We start from the raw sequence: 25,607 nt of genomic DNA, 5'->3' as shown, positions 1-25,607 counted from the left end.
AATGAGTCTTCCTAGGTCCTTCCCCTTTTCTTTCCCAATCCCCACCCAGCTCTGTGACAGGCAGGCTCACTTCACTTCTCAGCCTCAGTTTCCCATCTGTAAAAGGAGCAGGTTTCAGGATGACTTTTGAAGGCCTTTATTGTTCAAGACTAGAGGTCAGCAAAATATCTCTGTAAAAGGCTAGATAGTAAATATTTTAGACTTTATTTATTTATTTATTTATTTTTTTTTTTCCAACGTTTTTTATTTATTTTTGGGACAGAGAGAGACAGAGCATGAACGGGGGAGGGGCAGAGAGAGAGGGAGACACAGAATCGGAAACAGGCTCCAGGCTCCGAGCCATCAGCCCAGAGCCCGACGCGGGGCTCGAACTCACGGACCGCGAGATCGTGACCTGGCTGAAGTCGGACGCTTAACCGACTGCGCCACCCAGGCGCCCCAATATTTTAGACTTTATAGGCCATATGGTCTCTGTTGCAATTACTCAGCTGTACTCTATCATACAAAAACAGCCACAGAGAATACAGAAATAGGTAAGTGTGGCTGTGTCCCAGTACAACTTTATTATGGACACCAAAATCTCAACTTCATGTACTTTTCATGTGCCATGACATATTCTTCTTTTTCTTTTTTTCAACCATTCGAAAATGGAGAACCCATTCTTAGCAATCAGACCAGACAAACACAGGCACGGCCAGATCTAGCCCATCAGTCATCGTTTGCCAATTCCTGCTCTGGAGCGATACAGTTTTAAGATGGATTTGCCATTGGAGTTAGAAACCGTCAGTTTCTGCCCATCTCAAAAAATGGAAGGAACGAGCTGGACCAAGTGAACCAAGGTTGTGTGATAAGTCTAATCTATGCATATAGTTGCTACATAGAAAAAGCATGGACTATGCAGCCATTTACTAGCTGTGGAATCTTGAATAAGACACTTAATCTCCCTGGGCCTCAATTTGCCCCTGTGTAAAATAATGCTGATAACAGCAGCTCCATTACAAGGTTCTCGTGAGGATTAAGTGAATTTTTAGATGTGTAATACTTAAGACATGCCTGGCACACAGAAAGCACTATATAAGGGTTAGTTGTCATCATTATTAAACAAAGTATTTCCAAAGGGGGGGCTTACCTATGACAAACTTGTACCTCTGCCTGGAAGAATTTTTCGATAGATCCAGGACCTGAGTAGGCCACCTGTGGGAAAAGACAATGAAACATGAAAATTCAGCCTCACCCATACAGGCTCCACCCCTTACTAGAAACAAAGAAGCGCTCGCCTCTCTGAGCTTCTTGAAGACGAATGGCGTGCCATGCCTTTGCCCTTTGTAGATGTCGGCAAAGGTCCCCTCACTGATTTTGTGGCTTTGGTTGAAGTTATCAGTTGCCTGGACCACGTCTGCCTCACTCCAGAAAAGACTGTCTTCAGCCATACTCAAAAGTGTTTCCTGCTTAGGAATGGAGACGCTAACGTCCTAGGAATGCAGAGAGGAGAGATGGAATTTAATATGGAATTAATGTGGAAAATATTATTGTCCCTGGCACATGATTGGGGGTTTTTATTTTTTCCCCAGTTTACAAAGGTGAGAACCAAGGAGGTCAGAGAGCTGAGATGAGGTCACACAGCTGATCAATGGCTGAGCTCGTGCTTAATATAAATAAATTTATATTTATTAAATGTGTTTATTCACACACATATATGAATACAGAAAAGATTAAAGAAAATATATCAAAATGCGAACGCAGTAGTAGTTATTTATTGGTGTGTGTGTCTCTCTCTCAAAAACAAATAAAACATTTAAAAAAATAGATGCACAGAAAGTTAACTTTTTTTTAAAGCTGTATCTGCTCTTACAGTTTTAGAAAATTGGAAGGGAAAAAAATCATCCATGATCCCATTATCCACTGAACTGCTATTAATGTTGAAGATAGTTCTTATAAAGTAGATGTACAGATTTATTTTTTAAATTGGGATCATGCCATACTCCTAGTTTTGATTTCTGGTGTTTTCATTTAACATTATACCATGATCATTCACCCAATTATTACACTATCTTTGAAAATTATTATTTAAAAACACATGCTTCAGTGCCCATCTTCTTTATGGAAGAGCTTCATTAACCAGACCCACAAAGCACTGGCTTCTCCGCCAGGCACCCTGCCCAGGACAGCTGTAGAGGCCCACCAAAATGTTTTGATTTACTTTAAAGTCAGAAGAGCAAAAATGAACTTTTAGAGTCAAAGAAAATGTTTTTAATTTTTAATCCAGTTTGGATTGTGTTCATCTTTGTGCCGATGCAATTTTAAAATATAATCTTTAGGGGCGCCTGGGTGGCTCGGTCGGTTAAGTGTCCGACTTTGGCTCCGGTCATGATCTCACGGTCCGTGGGTTGGAGCCCTGCGTCGGGCTCTGTGCTGACAGCTCAGAGCCTGGAGCCTGTTTCAGATTCTGTGTCTCCCTCTCTCTGTGACCCTCCCCCGTTCATGCTCTGTCTCTCTCTGTCTCAAAAATAAATAAACATTAAAAAAAATTAAAAAAAAGAAAAAGAAAAATATAAAATAAAATATAATCTTTAGGGGCACTTGGGTAGCTCAGTCGGTTATGCGTCTAACTTCTGCTCAGGTCATGATCTCGCAGTTTGTGAGCTCAAGCCCCACGACGGGCTCTGTGCCGACAGCTCAGAGCCTGGAGCCCGCTTCAGATTCTGTGTCTCCCACGCTCTCTGCCCCTCCCCCACTCACACTCTGTCTGTCTCTCTCTCTCAAAAATAAATAAACATTAAAAAAAATCTTATTTTATTTTTTTTAACAAAGGAAGGAAAAGGCCTAGGAAGGCAAAAGTGCCTAAATACCCACAAAAGTCATACGTGGCCCTGGACCCAAGACACTGAATATTCAGGGTAACTCAGACATATACTGGGCTGAAAAAAAGGTTAGAAGAGAGGTGGTTTGTAAGCAAATGACTTAGTATAAATGTAACATTACTTACATATTGTGAGGGGGAAAAAGATGCCATGTATCAGCCCTCATTTAAACACATATAATGGAAAAGCTCATTAAAAACATGTATTCACTGGGGCGCCTGGGTGGCTCAGTCGGTTAGGCATCCGGCTTCGGCTCAGGTCATGATCTCACAGTCCGTGAGTTCAAGCCCCGTGTCGGCCTCTGTGCTGACAGCTCAGAGCCTGGAGCCTGTTTCAGATTCTGTGTCTCCCTCTCTCTCTGACCCTCCCCCATTCATGCTCTGTCTCTCCCTGTCTCAAAAATAAATAGACGTTAAAAAAAAAAATTAAAAAAGAACTACATGTATTCACTGAAATGAACCCTCTTCAGTCACCCCCAACCCCCAGCACCCAGCTGCACTGACAGCCTGCATGTAGAATCTTAGAAGCTTGGAGTAATTCCACGAGTCTACTTTCTCCCCATCCCCCTAACCACTAGAGCCTAGACTGATCCAAGGAAGTAAATACATTGCTTTTTTTTTTTTTTTTTTTAAGCTTATTTACGTCATCTCTACACCCAACATGAGGCTTGAACTTACTACCCTGAGATCAAGAGCTGCACACTCAACACACTGAGCCAGCCAGGCACCCCAATACATTCTCTTTTTAAAAAAATTTTTTAATGTTTGTTTATTTTTTTAAGGAGAGAGAGAGATAGAGTGTGAGTGGGGGAGGAGCAGAGACAGAGGGAGACACAGAATCCAAAGCAGGCTCCAGGCTCTGAGCTGCCAGCACAGAGCCCAAAGTGAGGCTCGAACCCACAAGCCTTGAGATCATGACCTGAGCCACTTAGGCACCCCTATACATTGGGTTTTTGAGTGAGAGCCACAAGCTGGGGAGGTAGCACCTGGGGGTGAGGAAGATTTACCTTTGAATCAGATGAAACAGGAAAGTTGGTTTTTAAGGAATGAAGGGCATCTTCGGAAGGAGGCAGGAGGTTGGCTCGGGCTGGAGCAGGCCCTGGAAAGGAGGAAGACAGGAGGGGTCCTCAACCAGTTCCCACACCAAACCAGGTTCTCATTCACTCCACAAACACACATTTGTGTCCCAAATGACAACTGCTACTTTCTGACACCCCCAGGGGCCAGCCCACACACTCCTTACAAGTTACCTCAGTGAAGCTCTACCACAGCCCCAGGGTTGGTTCTATGTGATTCCCAGTTGATGGGTGGAGAAATGGAGGCGCAGGAGGTGGCTACGTGCTCAGGGGCACACAGCCAATGAAGTGGCAGAGCCAGGTTTCCAACGGAGATCCGTGTGACTTCCAAGCCCTACTCCGCCCCACCTCCCACACAAGGAATAGTGAAAGACACAGAGGTGATTAGCTAGGGAGCCCTCCTTCCAATAAACTCCATTGCAGCAGTCATGTCAATAACCAGCCTCCCAAGGGCAGAGGCAGGAGAGGCCACCAAAGCAGTTTGGGAGGCCAAGGAAGGTTTCACAGAGGAAGGAGCATTTGACCTTGAAAGATGGGGAAATGTTTTCGAAAAGTGCTTATGAGGTCAGAAGGCATTGAGGGAGTGAGACTGGCTGAGTGGAGGTATGACAGCAGGGAAGCACAGGCATGCAGAAAATATTCCAGGCAAGCTTAACTAGCGAATACTGTCACGTCATCTAAACCTCAAGACAGTCCTAGGAGATAAGGACCATTACCATCTCCTCTTTACAGACGGTGAAACTGAGGCAGAGAGAGGTTAAGCAACCTTTCCAGGGGCACACAGTCATGACTCTGGAGTCCATGTTCTTCACCGCTTAGTAAATGAAGAAGATTCAGGAGAGAGAAGGCTTGAAGTGTAGTTTGGGGTCCAGTAAAAGCCAGGTTAAAGAGGTGACATTTCCCCACCAGCCTCCGCCAAAAGATTAACCTGAACACTAACAAAGCAGTCTGGAGTCAGATGAACTAGAGCAGGTGCAAGCTAGGCATGAGACAGGCTGCGGTGGCTGATCAATGCAGAAGCAGGCCTCAGCCAGAAGCCAGGAGCTTCAGATGTCCCCATGTGGAAATACCCAGCGGCCCCATGGCTAGGATGGTCTCTGAGTAACCTGGGGCCAGCCCTCCAAGGGAACCTGGCCTTGACCCCAGGGTTGCTGGCCCAATCCACTTGCTTCAGGTATTTCTGGTTTACAACATCAGGAAATGAGTGATTAATCTGGAACTTTGACCATAAAAAAATTTAATTCAGAAGACTGAAAAGGGCACCATGCTGAAACTAATATCAGGCTCGCTAAACTATTAACCCAGGCAGCTGATAAAACAAAGCTCACGTAATGCAAGCTGAGGATCTTTTATCCCCACAAGGCCCAAGAGGAGGTGCATCCTAAGCCTCTCTCCCTGGGGCTGCTGTTCTAGACCAGCTGCTACTTCTAGGCAGCTGACCGAGAGACCTGCCGCCCTCTCAAATCAATCCCCCACATTCCCCTGTGCTTCCCATGGGCTGCTCCCCCCAGTAAATGACTGTGGAGGGGAGATTAAGGGGAGACCCAGGGTCCTGATCTCCCTAAAGACACCAGGTAGGCCTGCCTTAGACACTCCCACCCAAACTTCCCACCCTCTCTCCTTCCCTTGGGCCCCAAGTCTCTCCCAGCCTTGCCCAGCACCTACCTTCTCCATTTTCTCTCAGGCATTTGTCCTGTGAAAATCTTTCTCTTTTTTTAATGTTTATTTATTTATTTTGAGAGAGAGAGAGAAAGTGCACACACAGTAGGGGAGGAGCAAAGAGAGAGGGAGAGAGGATCCCAAGTAGAGCCCAACATGGGGCTTGATCTCCAAACCTTGAGATCATGACCTGGGCTAAAATCAAGAGTCAGTCACTTAACAGACTGAGCCATCCAGACGCCCCTGTCCGGTGAAAATCTTCCTGCTTCTCAGGTGACCTAGTCCAATGTAGGCCTCTGCTGGCAGGCCCAGGGACCCTGCCTTGGAGTAAGGCTCCCTGCCACCGCTGCCTCTACCCATGCCCCTGCCTGCTCTTGGCCTTGGCTCAGTACCCTTGGCCTGTGTCCCCCAGACTGTGGTCATGTTCATCCATCTCTTAACTGTTGGCCATGTCTCTGTGCCGCCTCCCCTGTGAGTTACTTGATGTTTTTCTTTCAATCCCCTTTAATTCACATATTATGTATTTAGCTTTGAAACCCCTAGTTTTTTGTGCATGAGATATACATCTTTTCTAACACGCATGCTCTCTGGTACCACTGGGGAGCCAGGCTCCACACCCTGGGGGACCGCTGCTCTAGGCTGCTCCAGGCCACTCCATTTCCCTCCCGGTTCTTCCCTCAAATTCTGTCCTGTCCCCAGCCCAGAGCTTGCCTCACGACAGGGGCTCTCACTGCACACATGGTCCCTCTTCCTCTCCCTTTGCCCGGTGACTCCCGGGCCAGTACTGGCCTCAGATAAACCATGACCTTCTGGTCTGGCTTGATGCCTGGGGTTCACCTGAAGGCTGTACTAGGCCTCTTGGGTTGGGAGGGTGGTCACTGAGGTCTGACCTCGTGACATCTGAGGGCTACTAGTTGGAGGAGTGGCTATTTATCCCTGTGGTTTGTAGGGAAAACAGAATGGGATATGAGCCAACACCACAAGGTGGACAAATCAGAGAATAGCCAGCCCTTGCTTTGTAAATGCATGGGGGAAGCACTGGGTCCAGGAAGACACTCATCTTCACACAGGTCATTTCCAAATCACTAACCCTCCATGTGCCAAACGTTTACTGGAAGAAAAAAAAAAAAATCCTACAGAAATCTTTCTGGCATGTCTGCTTCCCTAAGAAGAATACCCTGAATCTTGTCCTTCTGAGTTGTGTCACTGAAGGCATGAGGACAGAATGTCAGAGTGGTGCTATATCTGATTGGGGGTTTTCTGCATCCTGCCCTGTGGCTGGCAGTGGAGTGGCCTCTACAGCTTCCCCGTCTGCTTTGTTGGCATCAGAGAGAAATGGGCTCAAGTCCTGGCTCCTTCCTTAGTAAGATTTGCACTTGGGTGACTTGTGCTTCATTTCTTTGGGCTTTGTCAAATGTGAAAAGAGAAAGTGGCTCAGTCGGTGAAGTGTCTGACTTCGGCTCAGGTCATGATCTCGCGGTCCGTGAGTTCGAGCCCTGCGTCGGGCTCTGTGCTGACAGCTCAGAGCCTGGAGCCTGCTTCGGATTCTGTGTCTCCCTCTCTCTCTGCCCCTCCCCCGTTCATGCTGTCTCTCCCTGTCTCAAAAATAAATAAACATTAAAAACAATTTTTTTAAATAAATAAATAAAATGTAAAAAGAGCAATAAAAGCCCATTCCTTGTAGAGTTCTCGTCCAGACTAAATGAACAAGATGACAGTTACAAAACACAAGCTCCGTCACTGGCACACGGGGAGTACCAAACGTGGTAAAAATACGTGCAGGATAAGAGATGCTGACTGAGAACCCAATGGCCTCTCCTACAGCTAAGGCTTTGTGACAGTATTTCAAGCTACTAAAGCCCTTGTCTCTGAATCTGTTTAATGGGCTGCTCACGTACTTTTCTCCTCCATGTCTCTTCCCCCTTTCCTTTCCACCCACAAGGCAGCCGGCACAGACGGGTTACCTCGTGGGTTCCGGGACAACTGGCCTGGGCTGGATCCTGGTCCTGCCACTTTCACAGCCATGAAGCTTCAATAGGTTCGGCATCCTTCCCCAGCTGTCCAGGGTTGGGGGGTGTGGGGAGCAGCCAGAGCCCCCACGTCCCTGGGTTACAACTCAGCGGGGCACCAGAAGTTCCTGGGCCAGCGTCTCCCACACAGAAGGGCACCTTTGCCACCACCCATCTCTGTCCTCCCCCGCCACCACCTCCATATTTTCCACCCCAACAAGATAATCAGTCATGTTGAAATCTGGGGCCCAATGGAACCTTAGGGTTTTCCCAAGAGAAGACAAGGTTTGGGTCACTGATGAAATTAATGATTATTTTTAGTTTGGGCAAAGATAGACCACTGGCTTCCCCTCTCTGTCTGTAGATTGTGTTTATCATCTCCCCTTGCGGGGGCACATGTGCTCCCGAGGGCCATTTAAGAGATTGAACAGTGCAAAGGTCTCTCCAGATGAGGCTGGTTTCTACAGTAGCCCAGGTAAGGAATACCAGAAGAAACTGCAACCCCCATCACCTCCTCCATCTGGACCAGCAGTCCCCTAGAATTTCCCTCTTTTACTATCACTCTTTCCTCTGGCCATCAACCACTTTCACATTTGCTTTAGGACCATTTCCCCTTATCTCTAACTGCTGCTCAAAGTTCTGCACTTGTTTTTGCTTGTTTTTATCTTTAGCTACAATTAACAATTCAGACTTCCTGCGCCAGAATTATTTTCCCAGCTTCAACCTATCTGGGGTGCCCAGAATGCTGTTAATATTAACTGACATTTAATAAACGCTTACATGGTAGCAACACTGAGGTATTTGATTCCTTACTACAACACGATGCCATAGGCTTTCACTATTGTGCCCACTTTTTTAACATTTATTTATTTTTGAGACAGAGAGAGACAGAGCATGAGCAGGGGAGGGTCAGAGAGAGAGAGAGACACAGAATCTGAAACGGGCTCCAGGCTCTGAGCTGTCAGCACAGAGCCCGACGCGGGGCTCAAACTCACGGACCGTGAGATCATGACCCGAGCCGAAGTCGGCCGCTTAACCGACTGAGCCACCCAGGCGCCCCATTGTGCCCACTTTTTTAGATGAAGAAGCCGAGGTACAGAGAAGCTATGTAATTCTCCTGCTAGAAAGGGAGAGGTGGGACTCAAATACAGCTCTGTACAAAACCCCAGGCATGCTCCTCCCAGCCAATGCTGACTCTGGCTTCAGGAACAGCATCGATGAACTGAGATTTCATGGATTTGGGACCTTCAGCTCACAGAAGAGCAGAAGGGAGGCCAGGCCCCCAGGGAGGGGTGGTGAGAATGGACACATGGATGTATGCAGTGGCCCCACCCCCACCCCCCGGGGAAGTCATCCACTGGCTGAGTCCTTCCATCATTTGGCAAACTGTTCCTGAACCCTTCCATGGGCACATATGGTCTGAGAGGCTTGGGGATAGTGGTGTGTGCGGTGGTTAGGGACAGGGGCATTTAAATCACACTGCTCACATGCTTTCTACTTGTGTGACCTTGAGCAAATCACTTTTCCTTTCAGTGCCTCAGGTGCTATAGAACAAAGCAGCAGGGCACCTAGGTGGCTCAGTCGGTTAAGCATCTGACTTTGGCGCAAGTCGTGATCTCACAGTTCGTGGGCGTTCGAGCCCCCGCGTTGGGCTCTGTGCTGACAGCTCGGAGCCTGGAGCCTGCTTCAGAGTTTAAGTCTCCCTCTCTCTGCCCCTCCCCTGCTCACACTCTGTCTCTCTCTCAGAAAAATACATAAACATTAAAAAGAATGTTTTAAGCACAAAGCGGCAGGCTGGTACTAGGGAGAAAGGTGGGGGAGTGGGGGCAGGCAGCTCCCATCAGTGCCCTCAGCACACAGCTGTGAGGGTAAGGCGGCCTGTGGAGAACGGACAGAGAGGTCATCGGGCTCCCAGCCGGAGCCAGCAGCAGGATCAGCCCATGCTGGGGACTTGTAAAACCATAGGTAAAATACCTGGGCCCCAAAGCATTTGACCTCGGCAGGCTGTTCAACCTCTCTGTGCTTCAGTTTCCTCATCTGTGAAATGGGGATAATCAAAATACCTAACTTGGACAGCTGAGGATTAAATAAGTCAGCATCTCTGAAGTGCTCTGAACAATGTCCGACACATAGAGAGCCCTCAATTACAGAGTTATTTCTTTCTTTCTATAAAAGTGATAATAAACGGTATATGTTCTGTCATTTGACTTTTTTAGCTGTTTTAATTCAATATATTATGAGCATGTTTCCACATATGTAAAAATATCTACATCATTTTTAACAGTATTGTATTGTTATGACCGACTGTCATTAATTTTACCATCCCCATGGTTGTTTCCAATTTTTTGCTATTTTTTTATTTTAAAAAATTTAATGTTTTTATTTATTTTTGAGAGAATGAGAGAGACAGACTGTGAGTGGGGGAGGGGCAGAGAGAGAGAGAGAGAGAGAGAGAGAGAGACACACACACAAAATCTGAAGGAGGCTCCAGACTCTGAGCTGTCAGCACAGAGCCCGATGCAGGGCTCAAATTTGTGAACCATGAGATCATGACCTGAGCTGAAGTTGGACACTTAACAGACTGAGCCTGCCTGGTGCCCCAATTTTTTGCTATTATATGCTGAGTTGAAAATCCTTATAGATACATTTACTCCAAATTAAAATTTTAATTTAAAATACCCGGGCCTGGCAAGGCGGCTGGCCTCATAGACTGCCCCTTTCCCTGTTCATCTTCAGTGTTTCTTACAGAAGCTGCCAAAGGTCTTCCCGGCTTCACAGCATCCGGGAAAGAGGATTTGATTTCAGGAACTGGTTTCCCTGAAACAAGGTGAAAAGAAAGAAAGTTAGTATTACTCCATGAAGTGGGGTAGCCACCAAGTCGCTGGGTCTAGAAGTCAGAGAGCTGGGGTCTATTCCGGGCTCTCCCTAGAATTCACTGGGCCCCGTTGGGTTCTTTGCCTCCTGGGTCTCAGCCTCCCCAGGAAAGTAATGGGGGGAGACAACAATCTCCTGTGATCAGTCCAGCTCTGACACTGAGTCACACAAAACAGGCTTCCAACCCTGCCAGCTGTGTGACCTTGGACAAGGCACTCTCCTCTGAGCCTGTTTCCTCACCTATAAAATGGAGAGGATAATAACAATCATGCCTGCTTGCCTACCTCACAGGGCTGTTGAGAGGAAGGAAATGGGAACATAGACGTGAAAGGGCTTTATAGACTGTACGTTCCCCTGAACACGTGAGGAAATTAAAGATATTCACCTCACCAAGTGCCTAGTTGAGCCCCTAAATACACAAGTCTGGCAGTCCTACAGTTCCCCTTCCACACACAGTGGAATCATGTGCATCCTTCCCTGTCTCACAGGTGGGAGCCCTGCAAACAGAGACTACATCCACTGAGCACCAAGAGTGCCAGGGGCATGCTTCTGATTCCCACAAGCTGTTTGCATTTCATCAGGTTAGAAATGAGGAAACAGGGGCGCCTGGGTGGCTCAGTCGGTTGGGTGGCCGACTTCGGCTCAGGTCATGATCTCGCGGTTCATAAGATGAAGCCCCACATCGCTGACAGTGTATGGAGCCTGCTTGTGAATATCTTTCTCTCTCTCTCTCTCTCTCTCTCTCTCTCTCTCTCCCTCCCTCCCTCCCTCTCTCTCTCTCTCTCTCCTTCTCCCCAACTCATGCTCACTCTCTCTGAGAATAAATAAACTCAAAGAAAAAAAAACTTAAAAAAAAAAAAAAAAAGAAAAAGAAGCAGCAGAGCGGAGCTGATTAGAGTTCAGGCTCTGAAATGGAAAGCTCTATCAAGTCCCAGCTCGGTTGACATTTCGCCTCTTTTGTGCGGACTAAGGGACACAGTGCACGTGTCTGCTTAGCTCCAAACATGGGAACTTCATTGTTGTTGCTATTATATTTTTAAAAAAATTTTTTAATGTTTTTTTAAAATTTTATTTTTGAGAGAGAGACAGAGTGTGAGCAGGGGAGGGGCAGAGAAAGAGGGAGACACAGAATCCAAAGCAGATCCCAGGCTCCGAGCTATCAGCACAGAGCCCGCCACAGGGCTCGAACGCCCGAACCATGAGTTCATGACCTGAGCCGAAGTCTGACGCTCAACCGACTCAACCATCCAGGTGCCCCTTGTTGCTATTATATTTTTAAAATATTTAGTATAAGGAGGGTAAGATGTGAATCTTAGTTTTCATTGAACACAATTCTGAACCATCGACACTTTTCTTTTTTAGTTTTATTATATCTTTTTTATTGTGGTAAAATGCACAAGACATAAAATTTACCACCTACACCGTTTTTGAGTCCACAGTTCAGTGACATTAAGTCCATTCACACTGCCATGGAGCCATCACCACCAGATAACTCCAGAACCTTTTCACTTTCCCAAACTGAACCCCGTCCCCATTAAAAACCAACTTCCCATCCTTCCCCGCCGTCAGACCCTGGCAAGAGCATTCTATTTTCTTTCTCTAGAAATGTGACTGCTCATTTAAGTTTTTTAACTTGTGTGGGTTTTCTTTTCACTTTAATAGCAACTAAATGTTTTCCTTTGACATGGAAAAGGGTTAACACACTTTTGAGTGACAGGAGAGTCTACAGACTATGTAACCAGTTTTCTGTAAAATATGAAAGCATAGAATAACGAAGAAAAAAAGAACCTGAAGAATATACACAAAACGTGAACAGTGATTATTCCCGCAATTGATAATTGTGGTTATCAATTATTTTACATCATGGGTTTGGTTGGTTAGTTTTCCGTTTATTCACATTGTAGAAATTTTCAACGATGGTCATGCATTAGTTGCACAGTAAAGTATGTTTCCCGAGAGGGATAAAAATCCGGAAGCAAGCTAGCTACAATAATGACTGGAACTGAGTCTTCCAAGGTAGAGTGAGTAGTCATCAGCCCCAGAGACCCCTTCTGACCTAGATTAGCAAACAGGCCATCTCTCTAGATTCAGATCTGACTCACTTCTGGTTTTCTGCCACCCACCAAGATGTGTTCTTGATCTTTTCACTACAAGTATCCTCACCACAACCCTGGAAGTAGCAAGTAGGGAACCAGCGGTTCAAGGAGGAGAGGAGACCCGCCGGAGGGAGAAGGCAGAGGAAAGACTCACTGAAGCAGGAAGGAGGGGAGGCCAGGGCCGTGGGCAGGACTCACACCCACAGCAGGGACCCCCGGGGAGAATGCACACTTCATCCCCCACCCCCTATCTGGGGTCCCCAGGCACTCAGAAGATTGTCTATGGGCCAGGCTGCACCCCCACCCCCACCTGAGGCCGAAGACCTTCTGGCCAAAATTGAGAGCCTAGAAGCAGGGGAGTCCTTTCCAGCAGCAGCCCTGCAGCCAGACCCATGGAGTCACACACCTTTGCCTTATATGACACCTCCACGTTCATTCCACATGCCCTCGTGCAAAAATGACAAAGTGAACGATCGCCGGCCATGAATGTGAATTGGTGAGCAGAGTGGGGACAGAGCCTCCCGTTTCCCAGGTGGGTATAAAGTGAACCCTGTGCCCCTGCCCCAGGAGGAAGGGGCCACCCCATGCCACTTGGAGTCTTCGTCGCCTCTGCCCTCCCCTCTCTGGCTTGGCGCCTCTCCCAGGACCCTCCCGCCACACACTGCCCCAAGGCGGGGGCTCCTGTGCTCCTCAAAGGGCCACCATGGTGGTATCTCAGGACATCTGTGTATGAGGCAGAAGGGCAGTGGGGGCTCCTCTCACGAGGCCCGCTACAGCCTGGCCCCAGCTCCCCTCGCAATGAAGCTGGTGAAGGGGACCCAAGACTGCGACTTCCTGCAGATGCCAGGCCACGACAGGAGATGTTCCCGAGCTACACTGCCTTCCTGAAGGTCCTACCTGCACCCTGAGCTGTCTGTGGCCCCAGAAAAAAACAGCACCTTCCCCTGTCTGAGGCCCCGGCTGAGCCTTGGTTTCCTCATCATCAAATGGAGGGGCGGGTGGGGAGGGTGAACATCCTGGCCTGACCTCACTGCAGCGTCCTATTGCTGGGGACTTCATCATTTCTCTTTCTGCTCAAATCTTTGTCTCTCTGTCAGGACATAGCTGACGGGAACATTGACGCCACCAGCCCATCTGGGGCTGACCTCTATGGCCTCCACCCATGTGGGAAATAAAGGCTTCATTATGTTTTCATCCTAAGGAGACTTCAGCCTTCCTCTTTGTTTTTCTTATTCTTTTACAGTGACATGCAGTGGCCTACAGCTGGCACCCTGGGTCACATGTCAGCACTCGGGAGTGGGGGTCCCCACACGGAGAAGGGAGAACTGTCCTATGACATCAGCAGGGTCTACCTGCCAGCACATTCCTGGCTGACACTGACCCTTCCACCCAGTCAACCTTCAAAGGCCACAGCCAGCCACAGAGGTCAGCTGACAGAGCTCCACGTCAGGCCCACAGTGACAGGTGGATGACAAATTTCAGTTTCCTGTGAAACCCCTGTCTCAGCGTGCTTTCAGATGTATTTTAGGTACTGACAATAAATAAGATGTATAAACATTAAACAACTCCACTTCTCTTCTTGAGCTGCCGGTGCCTTATCTGAGTCGTCGGAAGCTATGCCGTGGGCCTTTGCGAGCCTCCTTTCCCACCTTCAAAACGAGAAGGAGAAAATGTGGCTCTCTACCCTTAATACCTATAGGAACCTGATCTCTGAGAGCCGGGCAGATACAACACCCACTCTTTCAGGCTGAGACACCTGAGTGCTGTTGAGGTAAAAATAGACCATCAATGACAGGGCAGGGCAAAGGAAGCCAAAGCATTCACGACAAAGGGTTGTGACAAACTTGAAATCTCACCACAAGTTTCCTGTCTGCCAAGGCCAAGACTGGAAACAAACTGGTTATAGCATTTCTATGACCAATGTATAGGCACAGCCTCACGCTCTTCTCCCTTGGGATTATATTCTCAAAGTGATTCTACACATGTGAAGTTGGTTCTGCAGCATGATGAGATCCAAAAATACAAATTGTATTTTTGGGCGCCTGGGTGGCTCAGTCAGTTGAGCATCCAACTCTTGATTTCGGCTCATGGGACAGAGACCCACATCAGGCTCCAGGCTGAGTATGGAGCCTGCTTAAGATTCTGTCTCCCTCGGGGCCCCTGGGTGGCTCAGTTGGTTAAGCGTCCAACTTCAGCTCAGGTCATGATCTCATGTTTCGTGAGTTCAAGCCCCACATCGGGCTCTGCGCTGACAGCTCAAAGCCTGGAGCCTGTTTCAGATTCTATCTCCCTCTCTCTCTGCCCTTTCCCCACTTGTTCTCTCTCTCTCTCTCTCTCTCTCTCTCTCTCAAAAATAAAATTTAAACAAACAAAACTTAAAGAAAAAAGAACATAAAAAAAGATTCTCTCTCCCTCTTCTTCTGCCTCCCCCCCATCTCCCTCCCTCATGCACACGTGTTCTCTCTCTCAAAAAACAAAAAAAAAAAAGAACAAAAATATAAACTGTGATCAAAGAGTAGAACAGAGACTAAGCGTGAGGAAGCTTCCATTTGTTTCCAGATCCAGCCTCTACAATTCCCACCTGTGTGCCGAGGGCAACTCTCTCAACCCTGAACATCATTTGCACCTATCTGTGGAATCAGAGTAATTATAACCCTCCTGTCCCAGGATTACCCCAGGACTCAGTGGGACAGGATATGTAAAGCAGCCAGCCCAAGGTCAGGGACAGGGCACAAACTGCTTCAATGACCATCCTCTGCCCTCTCTCCCTGCCCAAAAGGCACAGAGAAAGAACCTCTGGTTCTCAGCTTAGGGTCTCTGAAGGAAGCATATGGGGTGAATGGCTATTGGCAACATTTTCAGTCCTCTAATGGAAACCGTGACTCTCAGCAGGCAGTGGCATGGTCTCAAAAGGCCCAGTGGCTGTGGGGCATCAGAGCCTGGATGTATCTGAAGGTTCCCCAGGTAAAGCTGAGAGAACCACTGGCTTAACCCAGAGGGATAGTGAGCTTACAGCGTTTGGCATGCTTCCCACCAGACGCAGTCAGGCTCACTGGCGAGGTGACCTGTTTCATGTGACAAATGAGAGGCCCTGTACCCTCACTCCCATGGAGTAGCTGTGAGGATGAAACACGCAATGGCTCAACAGATATAAGCTATTATTCTTATTTGCTATGGTTATGATCACTATCCCCAACCCTAGGTCAGGCTTTGTCTTAAGAGCTTTCCCATACACATGACCTACTTTAATATATATATATATATATATATATATGTAATCTCTACACCCAGTGCGGGGCTCAAACTTACAGCCCCAAGATAAAGAGTCACATGCTCTTCCAACTGAGCCAGCCAGGCGCCCCTATGCATGGCCTATTTAAAAGCTCTGGGGAGCAGGTTCAACTGCTCTCTCTGTTTTATATACTCAAAAAAGCAAAACCCAGAATAGTCATCTTATGTCTGTTTCACTTATTTATGACCCACTTCCCTCAAGTGAAAGGCTGATGCATGTTGAACCCTTGAGAGAGGGGCCTGGGGATTCCCCCCCAGCTGCTCAAGGACACTGAATACTGTAGCAAACCCAGGAGCCGAACACTCGAGCAGAGGGGACTTTGCCAACAAGGTCTTTCCTCAGTGAGCATAATCTGGAAATCCCTCCCTCCCTTCACAGCTCTCGAGATACACAGTGATGTAATATTTGTATGTGTGTTTTCACACTTCAGCTGACTCATGTGGCTGAAATGTAGCCTTCTAGCACAAATAAAAGTGATTCAGCCATAACTAAAGAATCCTGGTGCCAGCTGGCATTATCAGTGACAAATATAGCTTTCTGGATCTTCCTTTTTCCTTCCCCTTTTCAGCTCTGGACTGGACCCTCCCGGATATCCAAAGTCCAACACACACACACACACACACACACACACACACACACACACACACACACCACTCAACTCCCAATTCAAGCTAGACACAAAATCAGGCAAATCTGAGAGAATGACCTCCTAATCAGCCTTCCTAATTGCTCTGTCTCTGGTTTTCCATTGACCTGTACTCCACTAGCTGCTAAAATGATTTACCCTGCATTCATTCATTCATTCATTCATTCATTCATTGTGTTAGGGACTGGGGATGCCATCCATTATCAAAACTGACATAATCCCAACATCAAGCTAGTTAAATAAGAGATTTCTGATTATAACCTGGGAGAAGTTCTGCGCTGAAAACAAACTTGAGAGAGGGGAGGGTACGTGACAGACTTACTTACATGGGGTGGCCTCGGAAGGCTTCTGTGGGCAGATACCATTTAAGGACAGACTCAAAAGATGAGAAACATTAGCCCCGGGAAGAATGCAAAGAGCTGGGGAGGGACCAGCATTCTGAGGAGAACATATTTGAAGGTCCGGAGGCAGAAAACCGCCCAGTGTATCTCCTCAAATGAAGGATGACCCTAGTGGATGAGCTAAATGAATGAAGGAGAAGGTGGCACAGATGAAGTGACAGAGCTGGGCAAGGGTTAGATCGCATAGGCCATGGTTAGGTAGAACCTCATCATAAATCCCCGTGAACTGAGGAAACCTGTAGGCGAGACACTGTTGACCAAACAGTCCTTTGCTTCCTCTCAAACCCAGCCTCTCTTGCTGGGGCCACGTGACCAGTTCTGGCCAATGGATTTTTTTTTTTTAATTTTTTTTTCAACGTTTTTTATTTATTTTTGGGACAGAGAGAGACAGAGCATGAACGGGGGAGGGGCAGAGAGAGAGGGAGACATAGAATCGGAAACAGGCTCCAGGCTCCGAGCCATCAGCCCAGAGCCTGACGCGGGGCTCGAACTCACGGACCGCGAGATCGTGACCTGGCTGAAGTCGGACGCTTAACCGACTGCGCCACCCAGGCGCCCCCTGGCCAATGGATTTTAACTGGAAATGCTATCATCACTTTCTGGACAAAGCCATTAAGAGCCAGTGAGCCTCTTTCAGCCCTCTCTTCCCCAGCCACACTGCCCCTGGGAGCTATGTGTTCCACAGGACAAAGCCAGCTACAAAAATGCAGGAGGCAGCACTGGACGTTAAGGAATCAATCTTTGTTGTGTTGAACAACTGAGATTTCAAGGTTTATCTGGGACTGCAACATAACCTAGCCTATCCCGGTTAGGGGATGATCTCAAAGTGTTCGAAACTTGCAACCCAGGGAAGCCTACTTACAAGAGCAGGAGTTCAGTAAATGGCCGTTCCTTTCATACCAGCTCTTACCTTTCCTCTCTAAAAAATTTGGGACTGGGGGTGCCTGGGTGGCTCAACCGGTTAAGCATCCGACTTTGGTTCAGGTCATGATCTCATGGTTCGTGAGTTCAAGCCCCACACAGGGGTTGCTGCTGTCAGGGCAGAGCCCACTTCGATTCTCTCTCTCTCTCTCTCTCTCTCTCTCTCTCTCTCCCTCTGCCCCTCCCCCACTCACTGTGGTCTCTCTGTCTCAAAGATAAATAAACAATTGGGAACTGCTTTAGATGCATTGCATAGACCCTCTGTTCATTCTCACACAACTCCCCAAAAAACCCACAGTGATTAAAGACTTGCTTTATTCCAGTGGAATAGCTAGTGTGTGGAAGGAAAGTCAGATGATCTGTCCGGAGCCACACAGCAGTAACTTTTAAAAAACTTCACCATCTCTTTTGTTTTGAAGTTTCCTAGTTTACAAGAAAATAGACAGGGCAATATGTGTACCTGTTTTTCAGAGGGGGAAAGTGAGACCTGACACCTACCATCTAGTGACCTACCCCAGTAGGGTGTAAGGGTGTAAGTCCCCATCCCAGCCCATTATTTATGAGCAATGTGGCTCTGGGCATGTTAGTCAATCTCTGAGCCTCAGTTTCCACATCTATAAAATGGGGATAATAAGATTTGTGAGAGAAGATGCCTGCCTGGCACATATTAGGTGCAAAATACAAGTTACAACTAGTACTCAGATGGGCAGACTCCAGGCCCGGGGGAATCCTGGCCAAACACAGTGCCAACCTCCAGGGGCAATTCTCCAGTGACCCTGAATCCTATCCATGTTTTTTTATTCCCTAGCAGTTGGAAACGGGCGGATCCTGGGAAGCCTTCCAAGAGAGCAAATGCAGGAGCCTCTTCCGGCCCTTGCAACAGCCCGGGCTCTTTTGGAAAGAAAGAGATCATTCTCTTCTGTTTCCTTTTAAACAGCAGCCCAAAATTCCCCATTCAATGAGAGCCCAGCTCCAGGAAGGAAATGACTTTGGCTGAGATGCCAAACCAAAAGTTAGAAATTGTCAAGGTTGCACAACCAAAACAAAACGTGAAAATTGCAAAAGTCACAAGAAAACTCCGAGAAGACAGTGACAGCAGGAGGAATGATTCCAGAAGCTTCTTGCTCTCCCACTCAGATTCTCACACCCGGAACCTCACAAACCCCTATTCCACATAGCGGACAGAACAATGGGCACACCCCAGGAACAAGCCCTCCAAAATCTTCCCTTTGCCCCTGAGAAAGCCGACCCTTGACCATGGCCTGTGAGGCCTTGAGTGGCCTGACCCTGCGTCCTGCGCCCTCTGTAGGCTCAGCCCACCCACACTCACATGTCCTTTAGCTGAGACCTCCACGGCCTCTCTGAGTCCTCAAACATCGCTCCTTCCCATCTCCAGGCCTTTGCACATGCTGTGCCCTCTGCCTAGAAATGCTTGCGAGGTCTCACTAGGTCCACTTAGCCTTCGAATGGAAGCTCAGTTTTCACTTCCTCAGGGAAGCTTGCCCTGATGAGATCAAATCCTGCCCTCTTTCATGCTATCACCCCACATGCACTTCCCCAAGCACTCACACTGCGGTTGGTTATGGTCTCCGTGTCATCATCCTGTTAGTATTTGTCTCCCACACTAGACTGCAGGCTCCTTGAGGCCTGGGACCGTGTCTGTATTTTCATTGCTGTGTCCCTAGTGCCTGACATATTGTAGCCACTTGATAAATATTTCTTTAGTTCATTACTGACCCCTGCCCAGCTTCCACGTACCTAACCCTCTATGAGGATGAATGAGGGCGAATTTTATCTCACGGGCTAGGCACAGCTGGTTTCCAGCCTCTTTCCTCAGAGCTAGAGCCATCTGGTCCTCACCATCAACAGGCTCAGCTCCTAGGCCTGCCTTTGGTGGCATTTAACCAGCTGTAGAGCTCAGCAGTGATGACAGCTGATCTGTCTTTGGCTGGAAGTCACAGCTCCAATACTTTGGCCTCTGTCAAAGTATTCCAGTTCCTATGCACCCAAGATGCTAGAACTTGGGCTCTGGAGCCTGGCTTACAGTCCCCTCCCAAGGCTCAGAGTCTGGAAAAGTCCCTCTGAGGAGTAGGATCTTCATGTTTTGAGCCCCAGGGTGATGGTCAGCCCTGGCCCCCTGGGACAGACTCTTCTGATGCTGAATGCAGCCTGACCATAAAAGTCTGCTCCTGATCCCCTGGTCTCTCCATCATGAGGCCTCTCTGAAATGTCTGGCAATTTCACCATGGTCACCATTCTTTAGAACAGTGATTCCCACAGTGTGTTGGTTCTGTGGGATTATTTCCAAGTATCACATCAAAAGGGGTCCCATGATCAAATATAAATGGAAACATGGGCCTAAGCAGGTCTTTGCTACAGGACTTATCAGAGCCTTAATATGATGGTTTACATTGTGAATCTCCAAAGGTAGGGGCCACTGATAAAGCATACAGCATTGCCCTAGCTATTCATGAGCTTTTGGTTTGCAGCAGGGGTATCTGGCTGGAGTACTCTTCTGAGACCCATGCTTTGGGAAAGGCTACTCTAGACTATGATTCGCCCTGCAGATGCCCTATGCACACAGTACTTTCCCCATCACAGACATCTATCAACCAGGACACACAGACAGCATTCCCCTGCCTGTCCTGACCCTGAGATTAGGGTTTCACCCAAGAGCCAGCTCTTTCCTGTGGGCTTACCAGAGCCTGGAGCTATAACAACATCCATGGAGGACTACTTACAACTGGTCTTCACCCAAAGTTGGGAGGTGAAAGTGGACAGAACAGGGTAAGAAAGGGTAAGAAAATGGGCAATTTCATCTTACAAAGTGGGGAATCAATAGGCATTGCCTAGAGCTGACCAAGAAAGAACCAGAAATGTAAGGATGTTCTTTAAATGTTACAAAAGCAATCTACTGAGGAACTAAAAATTGTGACATAAATGTATTAGAAAGGGAGAGAAGTGGGGCGCCTGGGTGGCTCAGTCGGTTCGGTGTGCGACTTCGGCTCAGGTCATGATCTTGCAGTTGGTGGGTTTGAGCCCGTGCCGGGCTCTGTGCTGACAGTTCAGAGCCTGGAGCCTGCTTCAAATTCTGTGTCTCCTCCTCTGTCTGACCCTCCCATGCTCATGCTCTGTCTCTCAATAATAAGTACACATTGAAAAAAAAAATTTTTTTTTAAAAGGTAGAGAAGTTATGTATAAGCCAAATCTTCTTCTAGGAAATTAGTGGATAATATTTAAATTAATAAATATGAAAAGGACAAAAAATAAACTTTGTATGATGCATTAAAAAAAAAAGTTTGTGGGGCACCTAGGTGGCCCAATTGGTTAGGGGTCCAACTCTTGATTTCAGCTCAGGTCATGATCTCACAGTTTTGAGATCAAGTCCTACATCAGGCTCTGCACTGACAGCATGGAGCCTGCTTGGGATTCTCTCTCTCTCTCTCTCTCTCTCCATCTCTCTCTCTCTGCCTTCCCCCACTTGTTCTCTCTCTATTCCCTCTCTCTATCAATACATAAACTTTTTTTAAGTTTATATGTTGAATTTAAAAAAATAAAGTTTAGGGGTACCTGGCTGGCTCAGGTGGTAGAATGTGCCACTCTTGATCTTGGGGTTTTAAGTTCGAGCCCCATGTTGGATGTGGAAATTACTTAAAAATAAATTCTTTTTTTAAAAGTTTGCATGCTGTATTTAAAAAAAAATAAAATAAAGTTTGTATGTTGCATTTAAAAATAAATATGAGGGGCCTCTGGGTAGCTCAGTAGGTGAAGCATCCAACTCTTGGTCTCAGCTTAGGTCGTGATATCACAGTTCTTGAGTTCAAGCCCTGCATCAGGATCTGTGTGGACAGTGCAGAGCCTGCCTGGAATTCTCTCTCCCTCTCTCTGTGCCCCTTCCCTGCTTGTGTGCCCATACTCTCTTTCTCTCAAAATACATAAAGAAAACTTAAAAAATTAGGGGCACCTGGGTGGCTCAGTTGGTTAAACATCTGGCTTTAGCTCAGATCATGACCTCGTAGTTCATGAGTTTGAGCTCTGCGTCAGGCTCCGTGCTGACAGCTCAGAGCCTGGAGCCTGCTTAGGATTCTGTGTCTCCCTCTCTCCCCTCTCTCTGCCCCTCCTCTGCTTGCACTGTCTTTCTCCCTCTCTCAAAAATAAATAAACATTAAAAAATTTTTTTAATTTAAAAAAAAAAAATAAATAAATATGAAAGGGTCAGTATAAGCACATTATTTAGAGACAGTACTAATAAGGCAGAGAATGCCCATTCCCCTTGTCTTCACACATTCTAGAAGTTTTAGCTAGACATATGATTGCCTGGCTAAAAACTACACTTCCCAGACCAACAGGAAGCAGGCTGTGCAAGCCAAGTGGCCCTCCCTAAGGGCAGACCTTTCTCACTTCCCACTTCAGATGAGGCCACAGGGAATAATGAACAGGGAAGCTCCCCCCAGTGCCTGCCCCCATCCCTCACCCCTTTGTAAAACATAGACCCAGACCCCACCCCTGGAATTTCTGAATCCGAAGATGAGGTGAGACCCCAGAATTTGCATTCCTAACAAGGTCAAGGCGATGCTGATGCCTGGAGGTCTGGCGCAGTGAGAACCCCTGATCTACCAAGAAGAACAAGGGGTGCAGATGGATCAAGCCAAAAACTTACTTCCCTTGGCCGGGATGGACCTTTACACCTGCTGCTCTGCCAGATGTCTACTGCTACAGATCAGTGACCACAGCGTGTTTCTCATTTCAAACGGGACAGTTGTGAGCATGGCTCCCTGTGCAGATACCACCACTGGGTTCTGAGTGTGCTGGGGGAAGGGGAGCAGGTAACTTCTCTTTGGTGGAGAGGTTCTGGACCACTGGGGGCTGATCCCGAGGACTACACATCACCCACAGATCCTGGGCCTTGAGCTAAAGGAAGAAACTGATTAGGGCCTCGGGCCTTGTCTCTCTTGGGGAAGGGGTGAGCACGTTTTAGTTGTGGGAAGGCAGGTATAAATGGATATTTGGGTAGCCCAAAGGGGAAAATTCTAGGGAGACTGCTGACCCTCCAATATTTATTCCCTCCTCCTCTAGAGTAATAGAAGCTTTAGTTAGGCACACAACCTCCCAGCTACAGATTACATTCCCCAAGTCTCCCCTGCAACTAGGTGCTATCATGTGACTAGGTCCTGGCCGACAGCTTGGGTGGCAAGTTAGGCGTGCACCTTATTTGAGTACTGGAGTCTGCCCTTAGTAACAGCAGTGAACCAGAAATGTTAATACAGACAACCACCAAGACACGGCTCAGAGAATAAAAAGGGGTTGACGCTGGAAAACAAATTTGCCAGAGGAATGGGCAGTTGGGTGGTAAGCCTTCTGTACTAATGTATTCTAATTCTTTTTTTAAGGCATTTTTTAAAATGTTCATTTATTTTTGAGAGGGAGGGGAGGGGTAAAGAGACAAGGGGACAGAGGATCCAAAGCAGGCTGCATGCTGACATCAGACAGCCCAATGTGGGGCTTGAACTCACGAACCATGAGATCAGGACCTGAACAGAAGCTGGATGCTTCAGTTGGAGGAACCCAGGTGCCCCTATTCTAATTCTTATCACATTTAATGTTAGGAGTTTGGCAAATAGAATAACAACAGTCTTGGCAATGAAGGTGGAGAAAATATCAAGGGACAGAGACCCACAGACCCAGGTCTCTACACAGTCAGAACAGCGACCACCCACAGTACTTGATTTCAAGAGACTAGATGCAATGTGGCCCCCAGGGGACCCCACACACTGCCCTTCAGTTCAGATACAATCTTCAGAAGGCCTCTGTTAAATACAAATATAGCACCTGGAGATACAAATACAAATATAGTCTCTAAGGAAGCCAATTTATACCTAGGACCTCTGGTGTGTGCGGTTTCCAAGCATGCTTCTATCAAATCTATTCTAGAGGCCCTTTAAGAAGTGGTAGGCAGACATCAGGTTCTCAAACTGCCGGAAGCAGCTGATCAAGTTCATAAGCAATCTTCCTCAAGCAAATGCAAAATAAGGTTTAACTAAGTTATGATTAGGGAAGGGAAAATGGCTTTGACTAGTCAGAATACAGAAACTTAAAACGCTTCACACATATAGAATATGCCCTCTATATTTACCTCCAAAAAGGGGCAGAGATTTATGGCACTTTTTTTAACTAATGACAAAAATAGAAAGGGGAAGTGTCCTGCCTGAGGACGTAAAACAATAGTAAAAACACAACCAGACTGTCAGAAGAACATCGAGGGGATTTGTGGATGTGGAAACAAGTGTTAGTCTCTCTTCCTCAGGGGCTAAGGGGGAGAGAGGAGAGGTTTGAGGGGCAAAGGTAGACTCCCACAGTCCTGACAGGTTGAGGGCAGCTGGACCAGGAAAGTGGGGATCTGAGTACAATTCTAAACAGAAGAGAAGCTGACAGAAAAAATATCACTGTTGCCTGGAAGCCCAAATGCTGTGTTCAGTGAAGTTTCTGTGAAAAATGCTAAGCATGAGGGTGTTGGATCCAGACACGCCTGGGTGTGACCTCCATCTGTACCCACGACCAGAATTATGCCCCTGGGGGAGTCACTGAGCCATTCTTGGCCTCAGTCTCCTTAGGTGGAGAAGGGGCTCCTTAGAGCACCCACCTCAAGGGGCTTTTGGGAGGAGGCAAGCAGGCAGCTCAGGGCTCAGTCAGTGGTTAGCTTAAAGTGTCGTGCCACAATGAGTGGCTTCTTTAAATCTGGCACTATATTGTGTGTTGACCTCAAATCGTTAAGAACATGTTCAAGATTAGTCAACAGTCAGGTTTTGACGTCAATGGCGAGTTGATGTGTCCAACCAGAGGCCTGTCTCAATGCCTGGTACTTGTCTGCTTTCGGGGCTCAGGACATCCCGGTAGTGTTTCAGCCGCTCAGCAGAGACAAAACCAGGGTGTCGTGCGGGCCCCAACCCACTGGCCCCCTCCCCGAAGTGGGCTAGGCTGGAGAAGCCCAGGCCGCTAGATTCTGACTGCATTTGACCCAGTGGCATTTCCCCTCACCTCCAGCGACCCCTTCCCTCCTTGCCTCTTTTCCAACCCATTAAGAGTTTACCATTAAATCTCTCAAAAGGTGAAAAATATTTGAGGACATAGTCAGTGCTAATCGTATCTCCATATCCACCACATGCCAGGCTCTGGGGACACAGAGAAGCCAGAGCCAGGGTCTGCCCATGGCTAAACAGGGCAGGCGTCGGTCACACCAACCAACAAGGTCTGAGGGACAATGGGGGCCACAGCACCACGAGTGTCCAGAGGGGGCTCAGACGGCATCCAGCCCACCCCCACTGGACAAAGGTGGGACTAAGCCCAGGGAAAGGGAGGACCTGCCCATGTAACAATAGGGCTTAGCCACACTGCCTGACCACCTTCCTGTAAAACCGCAGCCACCCCCGGCTGACCCGGATGAGGACCTGGCCTTGGGGATGTGAGGGTAAGGATGCTGTCTGACTGGACTTAAGGGAACCCTCTCAGGACAGAAGGGCTGGCAGGGTAGGGAGGGGTTTCAGGAAGTTCCCAAAAGCTTGGGGAGCCTGGGGGCTGAGCAGACCACCCCTCCCCAGTCTGAGGAAGATGGTGAGCTGGGGGAGGCTGGCCAGACAGGGGCAGAGGCTGCAGAAGTTTGGGGGTGGCCATGTTTTGAGATGTGCCCATTCTTGATTCAGAGATTACGCTGCTAGGGCCTGGAGGCAGGGAACAGGCCGAGTCCCACACTGGTGTGTCACTGCTTGCTGTGTAAGC

General features: G+C 47.8%; 1 protein-coding gene across 2 annotated transcripts in view; it reads right to left on the bottom strand.

Moving 5' to 3' along the window:
- The window catches only part of IRAK2 (interleukin 1 receptor associated kinase 2), a 60,150-nt gene that overhangs the window by 23,685 nt on the left and 10,858 nt on the right, over nucleotides 1-25,607 (bottom strand). The window contains exons 3-6 of one of the 2 annotated variants that reach the window (XM_019428182.2): nucleotides 10,284-10,421; nucleotides 3,868-3,959; nucleotides 1,278-1,472; nucleotides 1,130-1,194 (exon numbers count right to left, since the gene is read on the bottom strand). In XM_019428182.2, coding sequence (XP_019283727.1) covers nucleotides 1,130-1,194; nucleotides 1,278-1,472; nucleotides 3,868-3,959; nucleotides 10,284-10,421 — 490 coding nt within the window. The remainder of the gene's footprint in view (nucleotides 1-1,129; nucleotides 1,195-1,277; nucleotides 1,473-3,867; nucleotides 3,960-10,283; nucleotides 10,422-25,607) is intronic. The other variant, XM_019428183.2, reaches the window with a different exon arrangement.

The sequence above is a fragment of the Panthera pardus genome, unplaced genomic scaffold, assembly GCF_024362965.1.
Source record: "Panthera pardus isolate Hobbes unplaced genomic scaffold, ASM2436296v1 HiC_scaffold_8, whole genome shotgun sequence".
In the NCBI taxonomy this organism is placed as follows: Eukaryota; Metazoa; Chordata; class Mammalia; order Carnivora; family Felidae; genus Panthera; species Panthera pardus.
Note: the sequence above shows the minus strand (reverse complement) of the source record. Positions and strands in the feature narration are given on the sequence as shown.